At 49.3% G+C, this 17,020-nt stretch overlaps 1 protein-coding gene across 5 annotated transcripts in view; it reads right to left on the bottom strand.

The window, feature by feature from the left end:
- Positions 1-17,020, bottom strand: part of LOC135902931 (harmonin-like) — a 179,010-nt gene that overhangs the window by 18,554 nt on the left and 143,436 nt on the right. For all 5 annotated transcript variants that reach the window (XM_070535803.1, XM_070535805.1, XM_070535804.1 and 2 more), the window contains 7 exons: positions 15,814-15,883; positions 15,585-15,673; positions 13,450-13,594; positions 12,355-12,533; positions 8,516-8,722; positions 5,798-6,225; positions 3,753-3,809 (listed from right to left, as the gene is read on the bottom strand). In XM_070535803.1, coding sequence (XP_070391904.1) covers positions 3,753-3,809; positions 5,798-6,225; positions 8,516-8,722; positions 12,355-12,533; positions 13,450-13,594; positions 15,585-15,673; positions 15,814-15,883 — 1,175 coding nt within the window. The remainder of the gene's footprint in view (positions 1-3,752; positions 3,810-5,797; positions 6,226-8,515; positions 8,723-12,354; positions 12,534-13,449; positions 13,595-15,584; positions 15,674-15,813; positions 15,884-17,020) is intronic.

Raw genomic sequence — 17,020 nt, 5'->3', positions numbered from 1 at the left:
GGTCAGGATTTCACATTTATATCTTGTTTCGTTGATATATGTAACGGTTACCGACGGGAACCGTTCCCGTGTGAACTTACCGAATCACGGTAAACTCCGCGCACGCGCAGTCATGGCGACCCCTATCGGTAACGGTCACCGGCATCGGCAATCCTCGCTAGTAACGAGCGCCGGTACGTACCGGCCCCATCAGCGCGTTTACTCGCAACGTCACCTCCACCAAGCGCCAAGCGTTGCGTAGCGGCCTGCACACCGTTTGCCTAAAAGCACGCCCCCCTAATTCCGCAGACATGAACCACACAGAGGCACAAAACGAGCGCAGCCTCGCTTTTTCTCTCGCTCTCTCCGTTTCTTTAAAAAAAAAAAAAATATTAGCAACGATAAACGTGGTTGCACAGCGAAGGCCGTCTCGTCCCCTGAAACGCGCTCAGTAGAACGGCATTGCCTCCTCGTAATGAGGACAGCCGCGGTTGTTCCGTGGTTAGAAAGCACCGCAGTCAGCCACCCACACGAACGCACACGCACGCGCGCCGGAAAAGCTTTCGTTTGACGCCGCAAACCGAATCCGCGCCGCCGGGTGCGCCAGACAAAAGGACCCGAAGACCGGAAGCGCCGCCCGCACGTGCATTCTTCGCGTCTTCCGGGACCCGACGCCGCACCGCCGCGTTGTGATGCAAATCCGGTAGCGAAGGGTATGAATGTACACACGGCGCACCGTTGCCCATGTGGCGTATAGCATACGGGCGGGCATACGCAGCTCGAATCCAAAACGGCTGGCGCCGAGCAACGCATCGTCGGCATCCTGGCGGACTAGGATGTTGCTAGTTCTTTCCCTCCCTCTTTTTTTTTTTTTTTTGCTGGCTCCCTCACGTGGCCCAGTAGAAGGGACAAACCGTGTTTACATTTCCTTTCGAACCTCCGAATGATACAAACCAACTCAAAAAATCAAATTTGGGGCGTTTAAGGTCCCGAAACAACAAATCACGAGGGACGCCGTAGTGGGGTGTCCGGATTAAGTTCAACTATACCTGTACAGCGTGCTCGGCATTAAAAGTCCATAGCCCCTGAGCTGCCGTGGCGATCGACTCCCTAGTAACGTAGGCGGCCGTGATCCAAACAGGAACTGCTGCAGACGCGGACATTGTTTCACACAGAAGGGTCTCAAACCATGCAATACCTTCAACACCCGCGCGCTCCCGGTTCGACATCGTCCCTATACTAGATAGATTGAAAGACTCCCAATTACAAAAGCACACACTTCGCACGAACGCGAGCGCTTGTCGTCGGCATTCCGCTTTGAAATGTATACGGGCTGTACGTGACGCATCAAGGCTGCAAGAGGCGCAGGACTTCCAAATTGCACTCGCAGAGCAAGGTCACGAATTATGATACCACGAATGTGGCTGTGTTTCTTACAGCGCGCTGTACGCTTATCTCGCAGAACCTTCCGCAGCAGCATTTCTCTATACGCGCAGGGCTATTTCAACGCCCGAACAGCCGCGATACATAGCCCGCCCGCGTGGACCGTAGGAATTTCACTCTTTTGGCCGCGCGGTGCAGTCGCACGCTTGACGGTGCACTGCCGCACGATAATACCACAGGGTGTACGCACATTCCGGCTGACCTACTTTGCGACCGTATACGCACACTTGAATCGAGCGGTAGCGCCAAGTAGATCGAGCGGGCTGGTTCGCTATACAGCGTCATTTAAGCTTACACACAGGTAGTGTGGCCAAGAGCGCACCTCTATAATTTTCGACGTCCGCGCCACACTGCCCTGCAGTTTCGCGAGAAACAAGTTTCCTGGCGCCGCGAACTGCCGGCGCAGGTCCGTGACGCCGGAGGTGAGCGCGGGTTTTTAATCGGCAAGCGACGACCTCCCCGCAAGGGTTCGATGCATGCGTGCGTGTGCGTACACGATATCGCGATGTCCTTGGGGACAAGCGCGACAAGCAGCGTCGGCGGCAGGCGACCGACGCACGCAGCGGCAGCACGTGATCAACGTGAATAACGTGTATCCTCGTTCTTGTGTCCGTAATACATTATGATTAGGGTCCTTCGTGCCGGGTTAAAAAAGAATAAAGAAACCCGATTTTTGCACCCCGACCAAAATTTATGAAAATCGGGGTAAATCGCATTTCTCCCCTAATATTTGCCACTTCGTAAAATATTATAATAAATTCGGGTGTTATAAAACCAATGAAGCCCACTTTTCGTGAGCAGGTATAGTCAATATATATCTTACTACAGTGATATTAATATGCGGATATGGTATATATGCATCGGGTGAACGAAAACATGTTCTTCTTTAGTATAGCCGCTCATATATGAATGCGACAATGGCGCATCGCATCGCACTTGCCGCACGTCGCATACATGTGAACGGGGGTAATTAATTCGCTAGGAGGTTAGTTAACGGAGCACTAGGTCACGTTACTCTGCATTGCGAACTGTAGCTTTGACGTTATCAAGAGGACACTTAGCGAACTACGTTGCGTTCAAAGAAAAGTGGCTGACTCGTCTAGCTGGTATATTTCTTTAACTCTGTGGCAAGAGCGTGTATATGCTACAACAGGGATACAGTTTGACAAGGACGAAAGGCCTGACAGGTCTATAGCTGGGATGGACAAATAAATATTCTCAATGCATACACCAGTCATGTACGTCAACAAGGTCTGCTGAGATAAAAGGTAAAGCATCACACCTCCCACGAAGCATGCCCCCCGTGCACTACTCCTTGTACTTTTTTTTTTGCTTTGTTAAGAAATGCAGAGAAAATTGTAACGAAGGGATGGCCAAAGCCATGTCCGTTTGTTGTTTTTGTTAATGTGATTTCTTTTAAATATATTAATAATGCATGACTACGGAGATTAATAGAGATCATTTGGTCATATAATTCGCGAACACCTCTCTTTGCCATTACGTGTTTCTGCGAGTGATCTCGCTTGTTTAAGTTGAAGGTTTGTGTCCAAAAGGAGACCATTGATTGTGTTAATTGTTTGTAGAACATTCCCCTCCCCACCCCCCCACCCCCCAAGAGAAAGAAATTCTGAACTTTTGGATGCCGGAGAACAAAAATCCACGATTTCTCCCCGGTTTTCCTCTTCTATATATTTGCTAAACTCGGCGGGTGAAACATTTGCAAATTTTTCACCCGCCCAGTTTAGCAAAATATAAAACCCGGAAACAAAGGCCCTTATATTATAACACACGTTCACTACAATCCTATTCAACATTAATTCGGAAGCTATTAGGTAAAATATTAATCACAGATATAAAGTCGCATGGATGCCCAACTGTACGCGTCGAGTGATTTCAACATATTCTTGCCCTCAACTTTCGCGAAAATTGACACTTGGCTTGGTCTATAACCACGTTGTGTCGTCACAGACGACGAAAAAAGCGCCCGCGATCGAAGTGCGTTTTGAATATCGCAAGTTCACGTGACTATCCAGGTTGTAGTATGCATCAATATGCCAATCTACCACACAATTTTACGCGTTCATCTCTCTTTACAAAAAAAACCCAATGTTTCTTTTTTTTTTGCGTCAGGAAAACACGGAGGAGGCTACTTTCTCCACGTATACGCGGAAATGCTGCCTTCCGCGTCCAATGTGGCATTTAAACAAAACAAGAATTGTTTTGTTTTTTTCCACCTTTGTAACATGACAATCGGTAAAGTAACCGTCTTTGAAAAACGATTACGCATGTGCCCGAGATGTCTTAAAGGTTTGAGGCAGATGTGTACGTACCATGCTGCTTCTGCTTGATGAGGACGTCTGGCGAAGGCTTGGCGTCCGGCCTGAGCCCTGGCGAAACGAGGCAAGAAACAGGGAGAGGCAGAAGGGTCAATTTTGGGCCGGAGAACGCCGATCAGCCGGGCGGCGGCCGGCCTGCGCGAACACAACGGCTCGGGGCCCTCCGAGCGCAGCGCGCGCGCATTGTGGAACGCTGTCGCCTTCTTCTTCTTCAGCCGACTCTGCGCTTTCTACCCGATAATCTACGGTAGGCAGCCGTATACGGTGCTTGCTGTTACCACGGAGCCACGATGTTTTAGAGTTATTAGAGAGGGGGAGTGGCTCGGGTGCAGGATATGCTTATACGAAATAAGCCAAGTAGCGGAGATGAATGAACGAATGAATGTATATTTTTTATAAGGGCTGTTTTGGGAAGGGGTAATAGGTGTGGCACTCTACATCTCCTGGTGGATGTCTGTTTCCAGGGCGAATGATCACAGCGAGAAATATGACAAGCCAGCATTCGCTCTCTTTCAGTATGTCCTTTAGAATATTGCCGCTTAGACTAACCTCATCGCGAGACGGCACTAAGCACACAAGGCTAGCCCGCCGAGGATCACCTCCCCACCCCCCTTTTTATTTTCACGGTTTCCACGCGGTACAATGTGTAAGTAAGATTATAAATAAGCATGTAGGCCCATTTCATACAGATACTGCAACCTCAACGTGCGAAATGCGTCTTCCAGGAGCCAACGCTCACATTCGTAGTGCATTTTAGGGGACCGCGTTTGTCGCACAGCGTGTATGTCCAAAGTATATCACGGGTATCCGCTGCAGACGCCGAAGCGGAACACTTCAGACATTGGGCATCGTCTTCAGATGCAGAATACCTCAGGATCAAGCGATGGCTGGTGTAAGGACTGTTCCAGCCCGAGCTCTATACAGAAAGTTAACTTGTTACATCCGAGAGAGGCTGTGGGTAATGGAGCAGACACGTGTGTGTGTGTGGGGGGGGGGGGCAGTCACGTGCGTTCCGTCGGAGGATATTTTTTTTCAATCAATGCCGACGGAGAGGGCGCCAGAGGGGAAGAGAAACAGGAGAAAGGTAACAGGTGCCGCGAAATAGTGAGCGTCGCGGTCCGCAAGGCCATTGTTGTTGTCACGAGCGCGTGCCTGTACTCAGTGAACTGTGCCACAAATCCGCCTTTGACGAAAATTCTTTTCACTCATCGAAACGCCGGCCAACCTATCTGGGACAATTTACCCGGCTTCGTTCGTTTCGATACACAGTGTTTTCATCATAACGCACCTCCCCATCTTGAGTTTTAATGTTGTCTTTTAGTGCCCCGCAAAACGACAAATAATATAAACATTTACAGGAATCCGATAAAGTCGGGTCGAGTGGGCTCGTCGGGTCGAAAGTAGGTCGTCGGCTTCATGTGAGCGAGCGTCGAGGCGAGTTCGTTCGACCCGCCTGCAACGGGTGGACCGACTCGCCCAACCCACTTGGCAAGAAGCATTTGAACATAGACCGGGTCGGGTTGGGTCAGCTCAGCTGCTCATCGACTCGCTCGCGTCGAGTTCACGTAAACGGGAGACAAGATAACTTATCGAAAAAAATGCAGAGAGATCGGCCTGATGTAATAAGCCATCTAACTTGCTTTGCTGCTCAGAGCGAAGTGGATGAGGAGTTACGATGAGGGTAAACGGTAGGGTGCGATTATAAACAAGTTCGTGCCCGAAGGACCCGTTCACATCCTTGAACATAAACCGGTGCTAAGTAAAGACTCTAAGAGAAATTTGAAGCTCGCATCGTTGACCTTATGTCCACAAAAGGGCCCACCAACGCTTTTTTTCGCTCAGCGGCCTATTGTTAAGTGGCGCTAACGAAGAGGCCAGTGCCTGCCGTTCACAGTAATACTGAGCCAACAAGTATAGGCGCTCCACCGTTGCAAGGTGCTTTGCGCAAATCGCACTCCGTCAAGTCGCGACGCCCTGGATGCGACCCGAGCGGTGTCGCGTATGTATATAAAACGAAGAGTGCGGCTCCATGCGCTCACCGGGCCTGATGCCCCCCGGTTTCCTGGCCGCCGCGGCGTCTCCGTTCAGGGCGGCCTTCTCGCGCAGCAGGCGCCTCTGCTGCGCCACGCTGTGCAGCTCGGCGAACACGTGCATCTGCGGCGGAGCCGGCGGCGCGGCGGGCATGGTCGCGGGCCTCGGGTGCTGCGGCTGCTGCTGCTGGTGCTCCTGCTGGAGCTGCTGCTGTTGCTGGAGCTGCTTCTGCGCCTCGAGCTGCCGGCGCTCCTCGGCGAGCTTCTCGGCCTCGAGCTGCAGCAGCTGCTCCTTCTCGAGCAGGCGCCGCTTCTCTTCCTCGAGCCGCTGCCTCTCCTCGGCGCCCACCAGGCTGAGCTTGGGCACCAGCAGCAGGTGCTGGCCGTTGGTGCCGTACAGGTGGTGGTGGTGGTGGTGCGTGCCGTTCTCGGGCGACCTGCGTTCATCGGCGGGCGCGCGTAGTACACACAGAGATAAGCGAAAAACGGAAAAGGTGAGGAGCTTAACTACAGGCAAGAGCCAGGTGGGCTACCCTACGCAGAGGAAGGGTAGAACGGGATATGAAAGATGAGTGAAAGAAAACAAAAGTTCATGCAAGTGAGCGCAAGTACGCTGAACGATTCGTAATTCAGCCACAATTAGGCCGTCACATAGGCCAGCAGAACCGATATGGAAGAGCGAGGGAGAAATGGGGGCGGGGAGAGATCGCAGCAGCGCTGCTGTGGTCTTTTGCATTGAAGACGCAACGTCATGGCCCAAAGCTTCGTCACCAGACTCGCCTCAAAGCGGTGTGCAAGGGGCAAGTCTAAATTTGATGGTCATGAAGGAAGGGCCGTCACTTTCTGCCATTAACACTGCCTGCAAAGGGCGGGCCCGCGGCTGTCAGTTATGGCAGCTGTTTCTGTTGGGCCTTCCGCGCCATGTAAACTGTTACTTGATGCGGAATAATGTTCGAAGTTCATATAACATGTGTTTCAAGTTTTGCTCACAACCACATGTGTCGCAGTTGGAGCGAGAACTCCAACCACGTGATGTTCAAGCGGTAATCTCCAGTTGTAGAGCCCACGGAGAGCACGGGGGAGAGTAAAGCGGAGAGCGAGAGACGAGAAGCGTCACCAAGTGTTACCACGAACGAAAATATGCATTGAGAGGTCTGGCAACCATATCAAGCCTATTTTCCAAGAGTAAGTGCGCAGATGGGCTCCGGAGGGACAGAGGAGGTTGCCAATTGCCGAGGCTAGCTGCCTGACGTAATGATCAATTGTTTTTACCTCATAAGTGCCAATAACGTATTTTACTGTCTTGGTCGCCGCTAGGTGAACCAAGGTTCACTGCTTTTTCGCTCTTGTCCCATTGTCGCATTCACAATGCTCTTAAGAGCAAAGTATACACTGCCCGCGGACAGCCTCAAGAAGTCCAGCTTTCTTTTCTTTTCCTTTTTTTTTTTACGAAGCACACATGTTCGCGTTTTCAACTGTTTATACAGCTTCGAAGCATCAGGAGTATAGAACCGCTCACAGCAACCGTACTGCGTGGCTCGGTAAAACTACTCCACCAGCCCTCAAGAGTGGCCCACGAACTTTTCGCAAGGACTGTGCACCACAATACCGACAGCTGCGTACCCATCCACGCGATACTGAGCCACGCTTCAACGCGGCGCGGCATCCGCAACCAGGCAAAGTGAACTTCAATTCTCTTCTCTGTCTATCTGGCCCAGAAGCAGTCCACGCGTGATGAGAAACACTTAGGCGCAACAGCGCGCGGTCACGCGAACTGGTGCTCGCAGCGCCCCCTGTATTTATACAGCGATCCGGCCATCGCGTGCGCGGACACGTTATACTATACGGGCGATATACGCAGTCGTGCGACCAGCCGCGGAAAGACAGCGCAGCTGATGCGGCGAGCAAGTGGCTCTGAATGGGGTGGCCCCCAACGTTATGTGTGTGTGCGTGTGTGTACCTGTATACCCTGCGGTATGCTCGCAGGCGCGAGACGAAGAGGAAGAAACTTGCTCAACCGCGTCGTGATGCACACTTAGCTTATTCTAAGCGACTGTCTAAATTTAGTGGATTCGAATTTAAGAGGGAAAAAGAAAACCTAGTTAGACGCCGTCAATTTACTCCGCATGAATAGACACTCGGATGGGTAACGACGGCATCATTTAGGATGACGGTTATATACTGATTGCCATTGTACTTGCGGCCCGCTCGGCGTACGACATGGATATGTTTCTCTTCTCGTAGGAGAGCGTAGTCACGACCAGAGATTAAACGGATGAGTGCACGACAACCAAAAATAAAACACTCATTTGCTACTTACAGATTAAAAAAAAAAAAAGAACGTTTCTTTTTCAGTGTTTCTTTTTTCTTTTTTTCACTCGAACGCATCACTGCAACGACGGAAATTTTATCCAAGGTTAAAAGGATAACGAGATATTTATTTTTCTTCTGGGACCTTGCCATACACGGAAAGACCTTCCGGCCACCAAAGTGGCTTCGTTTTTCGTTTTTGTTTTTAATGATTCTGCGCCTTATTGCAGCCAGCCTTATTACATTTATTATACTGTAATTCAGGAAAAGTTAAAATTGTAAAACCGTGATATCCGGCATCTTTCGTTCGTCACCGTATATATTCAATGAAATAGCAGTAGTGGCCCGTACAAATGACCTTGAAGAAGCGCATGTGCCGCACTCCAAGGTCACACAATGACGCGTCAACGCCCGTACCTGAGCTTCTGGCCGTACTCGACGAGGCCGTTGGTGCCGTTGGTGCCGTTGGTGTGTCCGTTGGTGACGGGACTAGTGGACTGCGAGCTCGACAGCGACGTGCTCCGGTCGGACATCTCAGATAGCGAGCCGTTGGTCAGCGTGTCGTGGAAAGACTCGGGCGAGCCTTTGCCGTTGGTGCCGTTGGTGCCGTTCGTGTACAGGGTTCTGCGAGGGACGCGAACAGGTCTAAACAAACAAGGCGTTCGAGCTGGGTACGTGATTTTCAAAACGTGCGCGATAGGAAGCTACAAACCGGTTTTTCACCTCCTTCTGTTCCCTGCAAACATTATCGTGCCCTTGTCACCGACATGGGAAGCTCGGTCGTCTGCGATTCTTACGAACGTGTTCTGTGGGAGGAGCAAGTTGCTGAGGCATCTGTGTATACGCTTTAAAGGGAAGCTGAAACACTTTTCGAAAAAAATGAGTTCTCTGCGGCATTCTACAGTTTTGAGTCCGCTGAACACGAATATCTCGTTCAAAAAGGGCGGAAACAAGCGCAAGCGGCTGTTTTTTCATGAAAACGCGCACCAGCGCCTCAGGGTATCGCGCGAACGCCGCTGTTGCCCGTGATTGGTCGGATCCGCTGTGACGTCAGTGGCGGCAGTCGCCGGTCGGCGCCGCCGTTTGAGAGCGTAGCACGCTGTTCTGTTCTGGCTGCATAGCTGAGTTGTAAGCATTATGGAACGTTCTCGCTGTCTCGGACAGCTTGTATTTTCACCCGCCGTGGTTTCTCAGTGGCTATGGTGTTGGGCTGCTGAGCACGAGGTCGCGGGATCGAATCCCGGCCACGGCGGCCGCATTTCGATGGGGGCGAAATGCGAAAACACCTGTGTGCTTAGATTTAGGTGCACGTTAAAGAACCCCAGGTGAGCGAAATTTCCGGAGTCCTCCACTACGGCGTGCCTCATAATCAGGAAGTGGTTTTGGCACGTAAAACCCCAAATATTATTATTAGCTTGTATTTTCGCCGTACATGTTCGAACCGACAGCCGATACGGAAAACGATGGCGGCAACGGCGGCAACGACGATGTTGAGTGTGCCAAAAGCGAGAGCGATGTGTACACCTTCTCGCGCGCTGGAAATCTTAGCTGTTACGTATGCTTTTTTTTTTCATGTAGCTGCACGTTCCAATGACGGGAGAAAAAATGCGCTAAAGTATCACTGGGAACTTGCTGCTGGAAGAATGCCGAAGCACTAACTTCTCATTAGATTGTAAACACGGGTACAATTCCGCGATGTCAAGCACCTTGCCGCTGCTTGTCTGAAGTCCCGTGGTTTTCTGAGCGTTGATACACGATCGCGAACATAAGTGCCGCGTTTCAAAGCGCGCACATGCAGTGCTGCGAGGTACAGTCATGGAAGTTGCTTATCATACACATCCAGATCGAGATGGTCAGAGGGATTATATGTGCAATATTCAGAATATGGTTCGACGACTTTGCGATTGTGGCTCGATCAAGAATCGGTATGCGCGCTCCATGCTAGTGTTGACATAAAGATATTAGGCAGTTTTAGCACCGCCGTGTGGTAAACATGATAACTGCAACCGTACGTCGAATGTCACTAGGCAAGCCGATACTCCAATTTATACCTCAGGTGCAATGCTGTGGAAGCTACGCACGAAGTCCGGTTACCAAAATTTATGACTGCGCGCGTTTCCGTCTATGGTTCGCAGCGTGCCAGCGGCATTTCTTCGCGCGAGCATGCACGTGAAGCTGCCGCGACGGACTGCAATTAAAGAATGCCGAAAACAAAATTGATTTAAAAGAACGTGTTAGCAGCCGTATAAGTACACGGATTGTATCTATGGGTAAATTCTTTTTTTTTATTCAGAACTGAGCTTATATATGAAAAGTTTTCTCAAAAATCGGGTCAAGAAACACCGAACTTTTTCTAAGTGCGAACGCAGCCACTGCAAGAAGTATCTCAAGCCTCCACAGCTTTGCACCTGATGTATGAAACGGAGTATAGCAACGCTAGCAACAACGCGTTTCCGCATTTGTCGTAAGGCTATCCGGCTATCGCGGAAATGGTCCGAGCACAGCACAGTTGATTTCGTCGGCACGAACTTATCTCTCCTCACCGCACTGCGCTGCGAGCTTCTTGTGCTTCGGGAACCTGTGAAACACCACATCGTCTCGCCCGCTTGTGTTCGCGCAGCCGATTGCTGCACAGAACGAGGGCATGTTGGGCGCCCTTGGCTGTAGGCACTCACGCAGCACAGAAGGAAAGAACAGTTTACGAAAATCGCAAAACAAACGTGAGCGGCGGCGGCGGCAAATCTCTCGTAGCGTCGTTCAGTAAAGCGCAGGACGGAAAGAGGCATGCCAGCGCATGCCAGCAGCACGCCGGTCCGGCAGCTCGGTCCCCGCCAGTGACGTCACTCTCGCCGGTTCTCTCCTCTGGTAACCTCCTCACCCGGCGCTCCGGGAAGCGATGGGGGCGTGTCCGCGGGGGTGATTTAGAAAGCGATTTCCGCCCCTTATATTAACAAAACGAAGAAAAAAATTTCGGAACCGTAAATTATTAGGTATGTTCTTCCAAATCCCAGCCATTCATGGAAATTGAAAACCGCTTCAGCTTCCCTTTAAATGCGTCGCTTGCGTTTGCGATGGAACCCCGTTCGTATGCGTATGCTGCCACTCATGGAGTAACGGGATATTCGAGACACAGACGTACGGGAGACAGCAGCGTCGTTTGCAACGTCGTGTGACACTGACTCCGACGACAACGCGCTAGAAACATTCTTGTCTTGCATGAGCGCTCTCGTCCAATTATAATTTTAAAATTGACAGTCACTTTGGTATTCTTACGTAATTTGAATGCGTTTCTCCAATTTGCACCAACCTTAATCCGCTTTAATCCACCTTTATTTAATTCACCTTCATTCACTTTACTTCCCCTTAAGGCACTTTACTCCACCTTGAATAATCGTACTCTAGCTTCATTTCTGCATTACTACTGACGTCATACAAGACGTTAATGACGTAACTGATGATGATTTTTTGGTGCCACTTGTTGCCTACAATGCCGGCTTTTCTGCCTCGTGGGACATATAATGATTTCGCATTAATAACGAATATAATGCCGATTATGTTGTTATACATACGTCATTACGCCAGCATAGCTAACTAAAAGATAACCGCCTTGGGTGAGACGTGGGTCACCGCTGCTCATGTCTCCGGTAGGCCGCTGTACTTCGTAAGCCGAAATAGGTATATGAGTATAGGCTGAAACTCCATTTTAATGCGAAGGTTTCCCCTCGCGAACCTTCCTTGACTGACACTGCTGTCTCGCCGAGAGGCTTACGCACAGGACAGCGCCTGCAATATGAATCGGCTTACGTTTAGCCCTATCTGTATTGTCCCTGCAGGTGTGCCGGTGGCCGCTTCTGTTCACTATACGAATTTTCGCGAATGAGCAGCAAACGGCACCTAAATATCCTTACTGGAACAAATAGGCGCTTTCAAGGGCATAGTTCATTTATTAAAGCGAAGCTTTCCGTGCTCTCCTTCCCGGCGTTGGCACTCCGCCTGGTCGGTTTGTCGACGAGTATCCATGAATACCAACACGTGCGTTGGACTCGCACACGCTTTATCGTGGCCTCCCAGATTGCGAGTGCACCGGCGCGGTCTCGGAGGCCACGATTTTATTATCATTGTTCCAGACGTTACACTCCAAATACCGCTAGCTACCAGTGTTGTTTTTTATTTTTTTTATTGCGTTGTGTAACTGATCAAAGTGTTTGGAAGCCTTCGGGCGACGCCATGCAGCCACGGAAATCGTCTCAGCCAACCTGTTGCGCATCGTGTGGTTCCCGTTGGTGGCGGCGTGGCCGTTGCTACGGCCCTTGGCGTTGCGGTTGCAGAGGCGCGCGTTTATCCTCCGCAGCCTCTCCTCGGGGAAGAGCTCGAGGCCGGCACCTTTCCTGACCGTCAGGGCCATCTCCTTGAAAGACTTGAGCATGGCGATCGCCTGCGAGGACGCGCGGTGGGCGCGTGTCATCACAGTGGCGGCGCTTGAAGACCACCGCCCCACCACGTTGGGGAATAGAAAGCGGGAGGAGGCGGGGGAGGGGGGGGGGGAGGATTAGGTGGCCGCTGTGACGGCACCGATGTGCGATCGCGCGCGCACATACGCATGCAGTACAGCCGCGTGAGCAAGTGCTGTCGACAGTTTCCCAAATGCTTTTTAGCTCCGTACATCACTTCGCAAACACACGAGGGAAATAAATGAGAGATTATGCGTTCTTAAATCGAGCACACAAATGGAGATTACATATACAAACACGAAAATGAACGAACAAACGACCGAAAGAAAAAGAAGGAAAACCGGAATTTCAGAAAAGATTGGTCCCGTAGTATGAACTTTTTTTCCTCATTAGGCACTTAACGCTAAGTACAGAGAGTTAAACAATAAGAAAAGCTAGATTTTCTGGAACACAAGCTATTTCTTGCATCACATCACGAGAAAACCGAGTTACCCCTTGCCTACATGACGATGAGCAAAACGAGAACCCGGTGAAAGCAGGAGCCAACGTTTCGACAAGTGGACTTGTCTTCTTCAAGACAAAAAGAAGAAGAAAAGTCCACTTGTCGGAACGTTAGCTCCTGCTTTCACCTTGCTCTCGTCTTGCTCGTCGTTTTGAATTGCCATCTCCCGCCTTCCCTGTGTTTTACCTTGCCTAAAAGAAGCTCATATACAAGTCGACGCCAGGCATTTCCTGCGTAAGTACAGCGAGCAAGAAAAAAAAAAGGTTTTCAGAGGAAATGGGTTCGGTTTCCAGTTCAGTAAAGAGAACGCGCGTCATAGGTATATACAACGCTATAGGCGCCGGAGCGGGAATGGCAGAGAAGAAGAAGAAAAAAAAAAGAAAAAGACGGTTGATCACCTCCGAGAACTCGACGTTTACGAAACCCTGGCCGTTGACCTCGGTGATCTGGTCGCCGATTTCGAGACCAGCAATTTCGGCGAGACCATGCGGTTTCACGGTTTGTACGAAGATGCCCGGCAGCTCGGGAGGTCCCTTCACCACGCTGAAATCAACAAGACGAATGAGAACAGTCACGGTTTCTTTCTTTCTTTCTTTCTTTCTTTCTTTCTTTCTTTCTTTCTTTCTTTCTTTCTTTCTTTCTTTCTTTCTTTCTTTCTTTCTTTCTTTCTTTCTTTCTTTCTTTCTTTCTTTCTTTCTTTCTTTCTTTCTTTCTTTCTTTCTTTCTTTCTTTCTTTCTGCCATATAATATCTCCAAACAATGATCGCGTAGCCCGTGTGCTGTGTACATGGCAGTGAAGCAATCAACATAATTTATGTTCCTAGTATGTGCGGGAGAAAAGAGTATAGAAGACAGCTCAAGTGCGGCGACAAGATGAAGCCCCATTCTGTGGAACCGAGAAGACGCATTGCGGTTGAATGGACGGCACATATATTACCTACGGACATAAGAGAGAACTAGCTACGGGTCACGGAATGAAGACGTTCGGCAGCACCTCGATGTCTCAAAAAAAGAAAGAGTCAGAGAGAGAGAGAGAGAGAGAGCTATTACCGTTTCTCTGTGACAGTAAAGGATGACGCAAACATCGCACATGACTCCTTGGTTCGTTTCCTCAGAGCAACACATACTATAAGGAGGTCCAAATAGAACTTCGTTTCCTAATGACGTTACTGTCCTACTCCTCACGTTTCACTCAAATGTAACGAGCAAGCTTCCATTTCATTTCTCAAATAGCATTATTTCTGTCTTTCTGTTTGCTTGAATTTCGTCCCTGTTCGTACTTCTGGATTCCTTCTCGCGGCTTTATTATTATTATTTTATTTATTTTTCATCTCCCCCGCTAAATTTCACAGAGAGCGAGCGCGAGCAGCAACATATACGGCTAGGTTACCGCGTTTTTCTAACTACAGTCGGCTGACTATCCACGCTTAAATGTCAAGTCACAACTCTTGTTGCACTCTTTGCTGTACGTTGCAGAAGTGGTTAGTTGCTGGTACTGGTCCCTGCTGTCCTGCTGCGCCGGTATAATCTAGGAAGACGATCCATCTAAACTTGTCTTCAATCGCTTCCTTAGACTCAGGATACGAACCTCTGACACCGAAGAAGACGAGTACAACGAGAAAGGCAGCGAGTTGGACCGCGAGGAGCCCCTGAACAATTCGTTACCGATGGAACAGTTTTTGGTATAACGGCTTATATAGAAAAGAGCAACTAAGTTGCACATATATTGGCGAAAATTTCGCAGATTAACGCTGACGTCTTACGTGCAGGTTGTAGGTTCGCGTTCTGTGCATAGTGGAAGCGAGAAATCCAACAAAACCTTTCTTTCCTTTACGTAAATATTTTGTTAGCCTGAAATGGCCCATGTTGTCTAGATAAACTGGGTGCGGGCTGTAGTCCGGAAGTTACGGTATTCTCACTTCCAGAAGAAGCTTATTCAGTCTTCTTCCGCTTCCAAGGCAGTGGATTCCGGGCCCCTTCTTCCGTCTCGTAGCATGCATGACCGGAAAGGACGCACTTTGCCAAATAAGAAAGGCTGCGTTGTTTCCGCGAGCCAGCAGTACTGGCGCGTTAGTTTAACCCTCGCGGTGGTCACGACAACGTGCTGTGAGCAGCGCAAACGGCGATCTTGTTTCCTCTTCTGTTTCCTCGAAAGCATAATCGACTGTAAAGACGACCCCGGTGTGCCGAGAATAGCCTCGCTACATTCCGCCGCGTCATATTTTGTGACGTAAAAGCACGCACCAGCAGTACTTATAGTTACTCGCACTTTCAGCACTTACTGTACCGTGAATAATACTGCGTTAGTACTGTGCAATAAGACAGAGGTTCACGGGCAGACGGACACTTGAAACGAGTAACAGTGGTCGGACTCGGAAGAACGGGTCCGACTGGTCAGTGCTGGCAAGAACAATCGTTATAGCACTGACGAGAACACTTTCATTCGGAGCAGAAGTATTCGATTCGTGTACATGCTTTCGTATGTTTGCACATATCGAGACTATTCATACATTAGACGTTATAAGGTACTCACCTGCAGCCAAGACTGGAACCGCCGATGCCCGAGATGAACACCTTCGTCTCGACGAACTCGTCAAGGCTGGAACCACTACTCACGGAATGCTTCAATAAAGAAGAAAGAAAAAAGAGAGAGAGACATGAGTGAGTGTTTTAGGGTGCACCGTAATGTTTTACGCACAAAACAGCACAGCGGGCGGGTCAAGGCGACGCGGATCTCAATCAGAGGGGATGACGCAACTTACCGTCCCGTCGGAACCGCTGCTACAGGGGTCGGGCTCCACCATCTTCCACGTGATGGGGTCGCGCTTGTTGCTACGCGAGGCGAAAGAAAGAAAAATTAGGAAACAAAATTAATTTTCCGACCATCGAAGCGTAAAGGCTCCTTGTGTGCCGCCATGATTAAGGGAATTCACGCGGTCGCGAGCAAAAGTTTGGAGACCAACGGTACCGCAAACTTTTTCTTTTTCTTTCTTGGCAGCTTGGGCATTCTGGATCAAATCACTTGGCACATCCTATAGGCGTGCGTTTGTAGGATTAATTCTATGCACTGATACGATCGATTCATCGTTGCAGAGCTGTGCTAGATGAAATTAACTTTTCTCTCTCCTTTTTTTCGAATACCGTGGTCTCCAAACACTTAATCACGACTGTAAATTGGTGGAGTGTGCGCCCAGGCACGTTTAATTCGTTCAGAGCCAAGCAGCTCACTTCGTCTTAGCTAACTAATTCTAGTCACGTGCGATTAATTAAACTAAAAATGGCAGCCAGTTTCACGTCGCATGTAAATCCGTTTGTTTGGCAAGATTTATTACGCCAGCTTCGGTGTTTTTTGCCCGTTGCCACTTCTTGTAGGTCGCCGAGAATGGCAGAAAATGGGATGATAAAAGGTGGCTTCCGCAATGCGAACAGTCAACAAAAAAATGTTTCGCTGGCTGTTGCATTGAACACAGGGGTTGTAGCCTCTTGTTCTTGTGTCGTCTGTTTGGCGCTTTAGTACTTCAGTATAACATGCACCAACTAGCCCAACAAAAAGTTCTGCTCTTGTTCTTTGTTGCATCCAAGCTTGCTTCCAACTCTATTATATCCGAGAGAACCTGGCGGCGTGAACAGATAGAAAGAAATCATTAAATGAAATTTTTCTTTTATGTTTTATTTTATTTTTATTTCTGTGTTTCGTCCCCTCTGCTGAAGTGGGCTCAAGCGTTGTACCTTTTCAGGTGGCAGTTGCCAGCCTGCTCTTTCTTTTTCTATGTTCCGCGTGCATATGTATTCTTGAATAATAATAATAATAATAATAATAATAATAATAATAATAATAATAATAATAATAATAATAATAATAATATAGGTTCAGACGCGCAACGTAATCTACCTGTCTTCAGCGCCTTTCTCAGCAGCAATCCATGATGAAATACTAATTAGGTGAGCTTTTTTAACAACGGATATTAC

The sequence above is a fragment of the Dermacentor albipictus genome, chromosome 3, assembly GCF_038994185.2.
Source record: "Dermacentor albipictus isolate Rhodes 1998 colony chromosome 3, USDA_Dalb.pri_finalv2, whole genome shotgun sequence".
Classification (NCBI taxonomy): domain Eukaryota; kingdom Metazoa; phylum Arthropoda; class Arachnida; order Ixodida; family Ixodidae; genus Dermacentor; species Dermacentor albipictus.
This window is presented reverse-complemented; position numbering and strand designations above follow the sequence as displayed.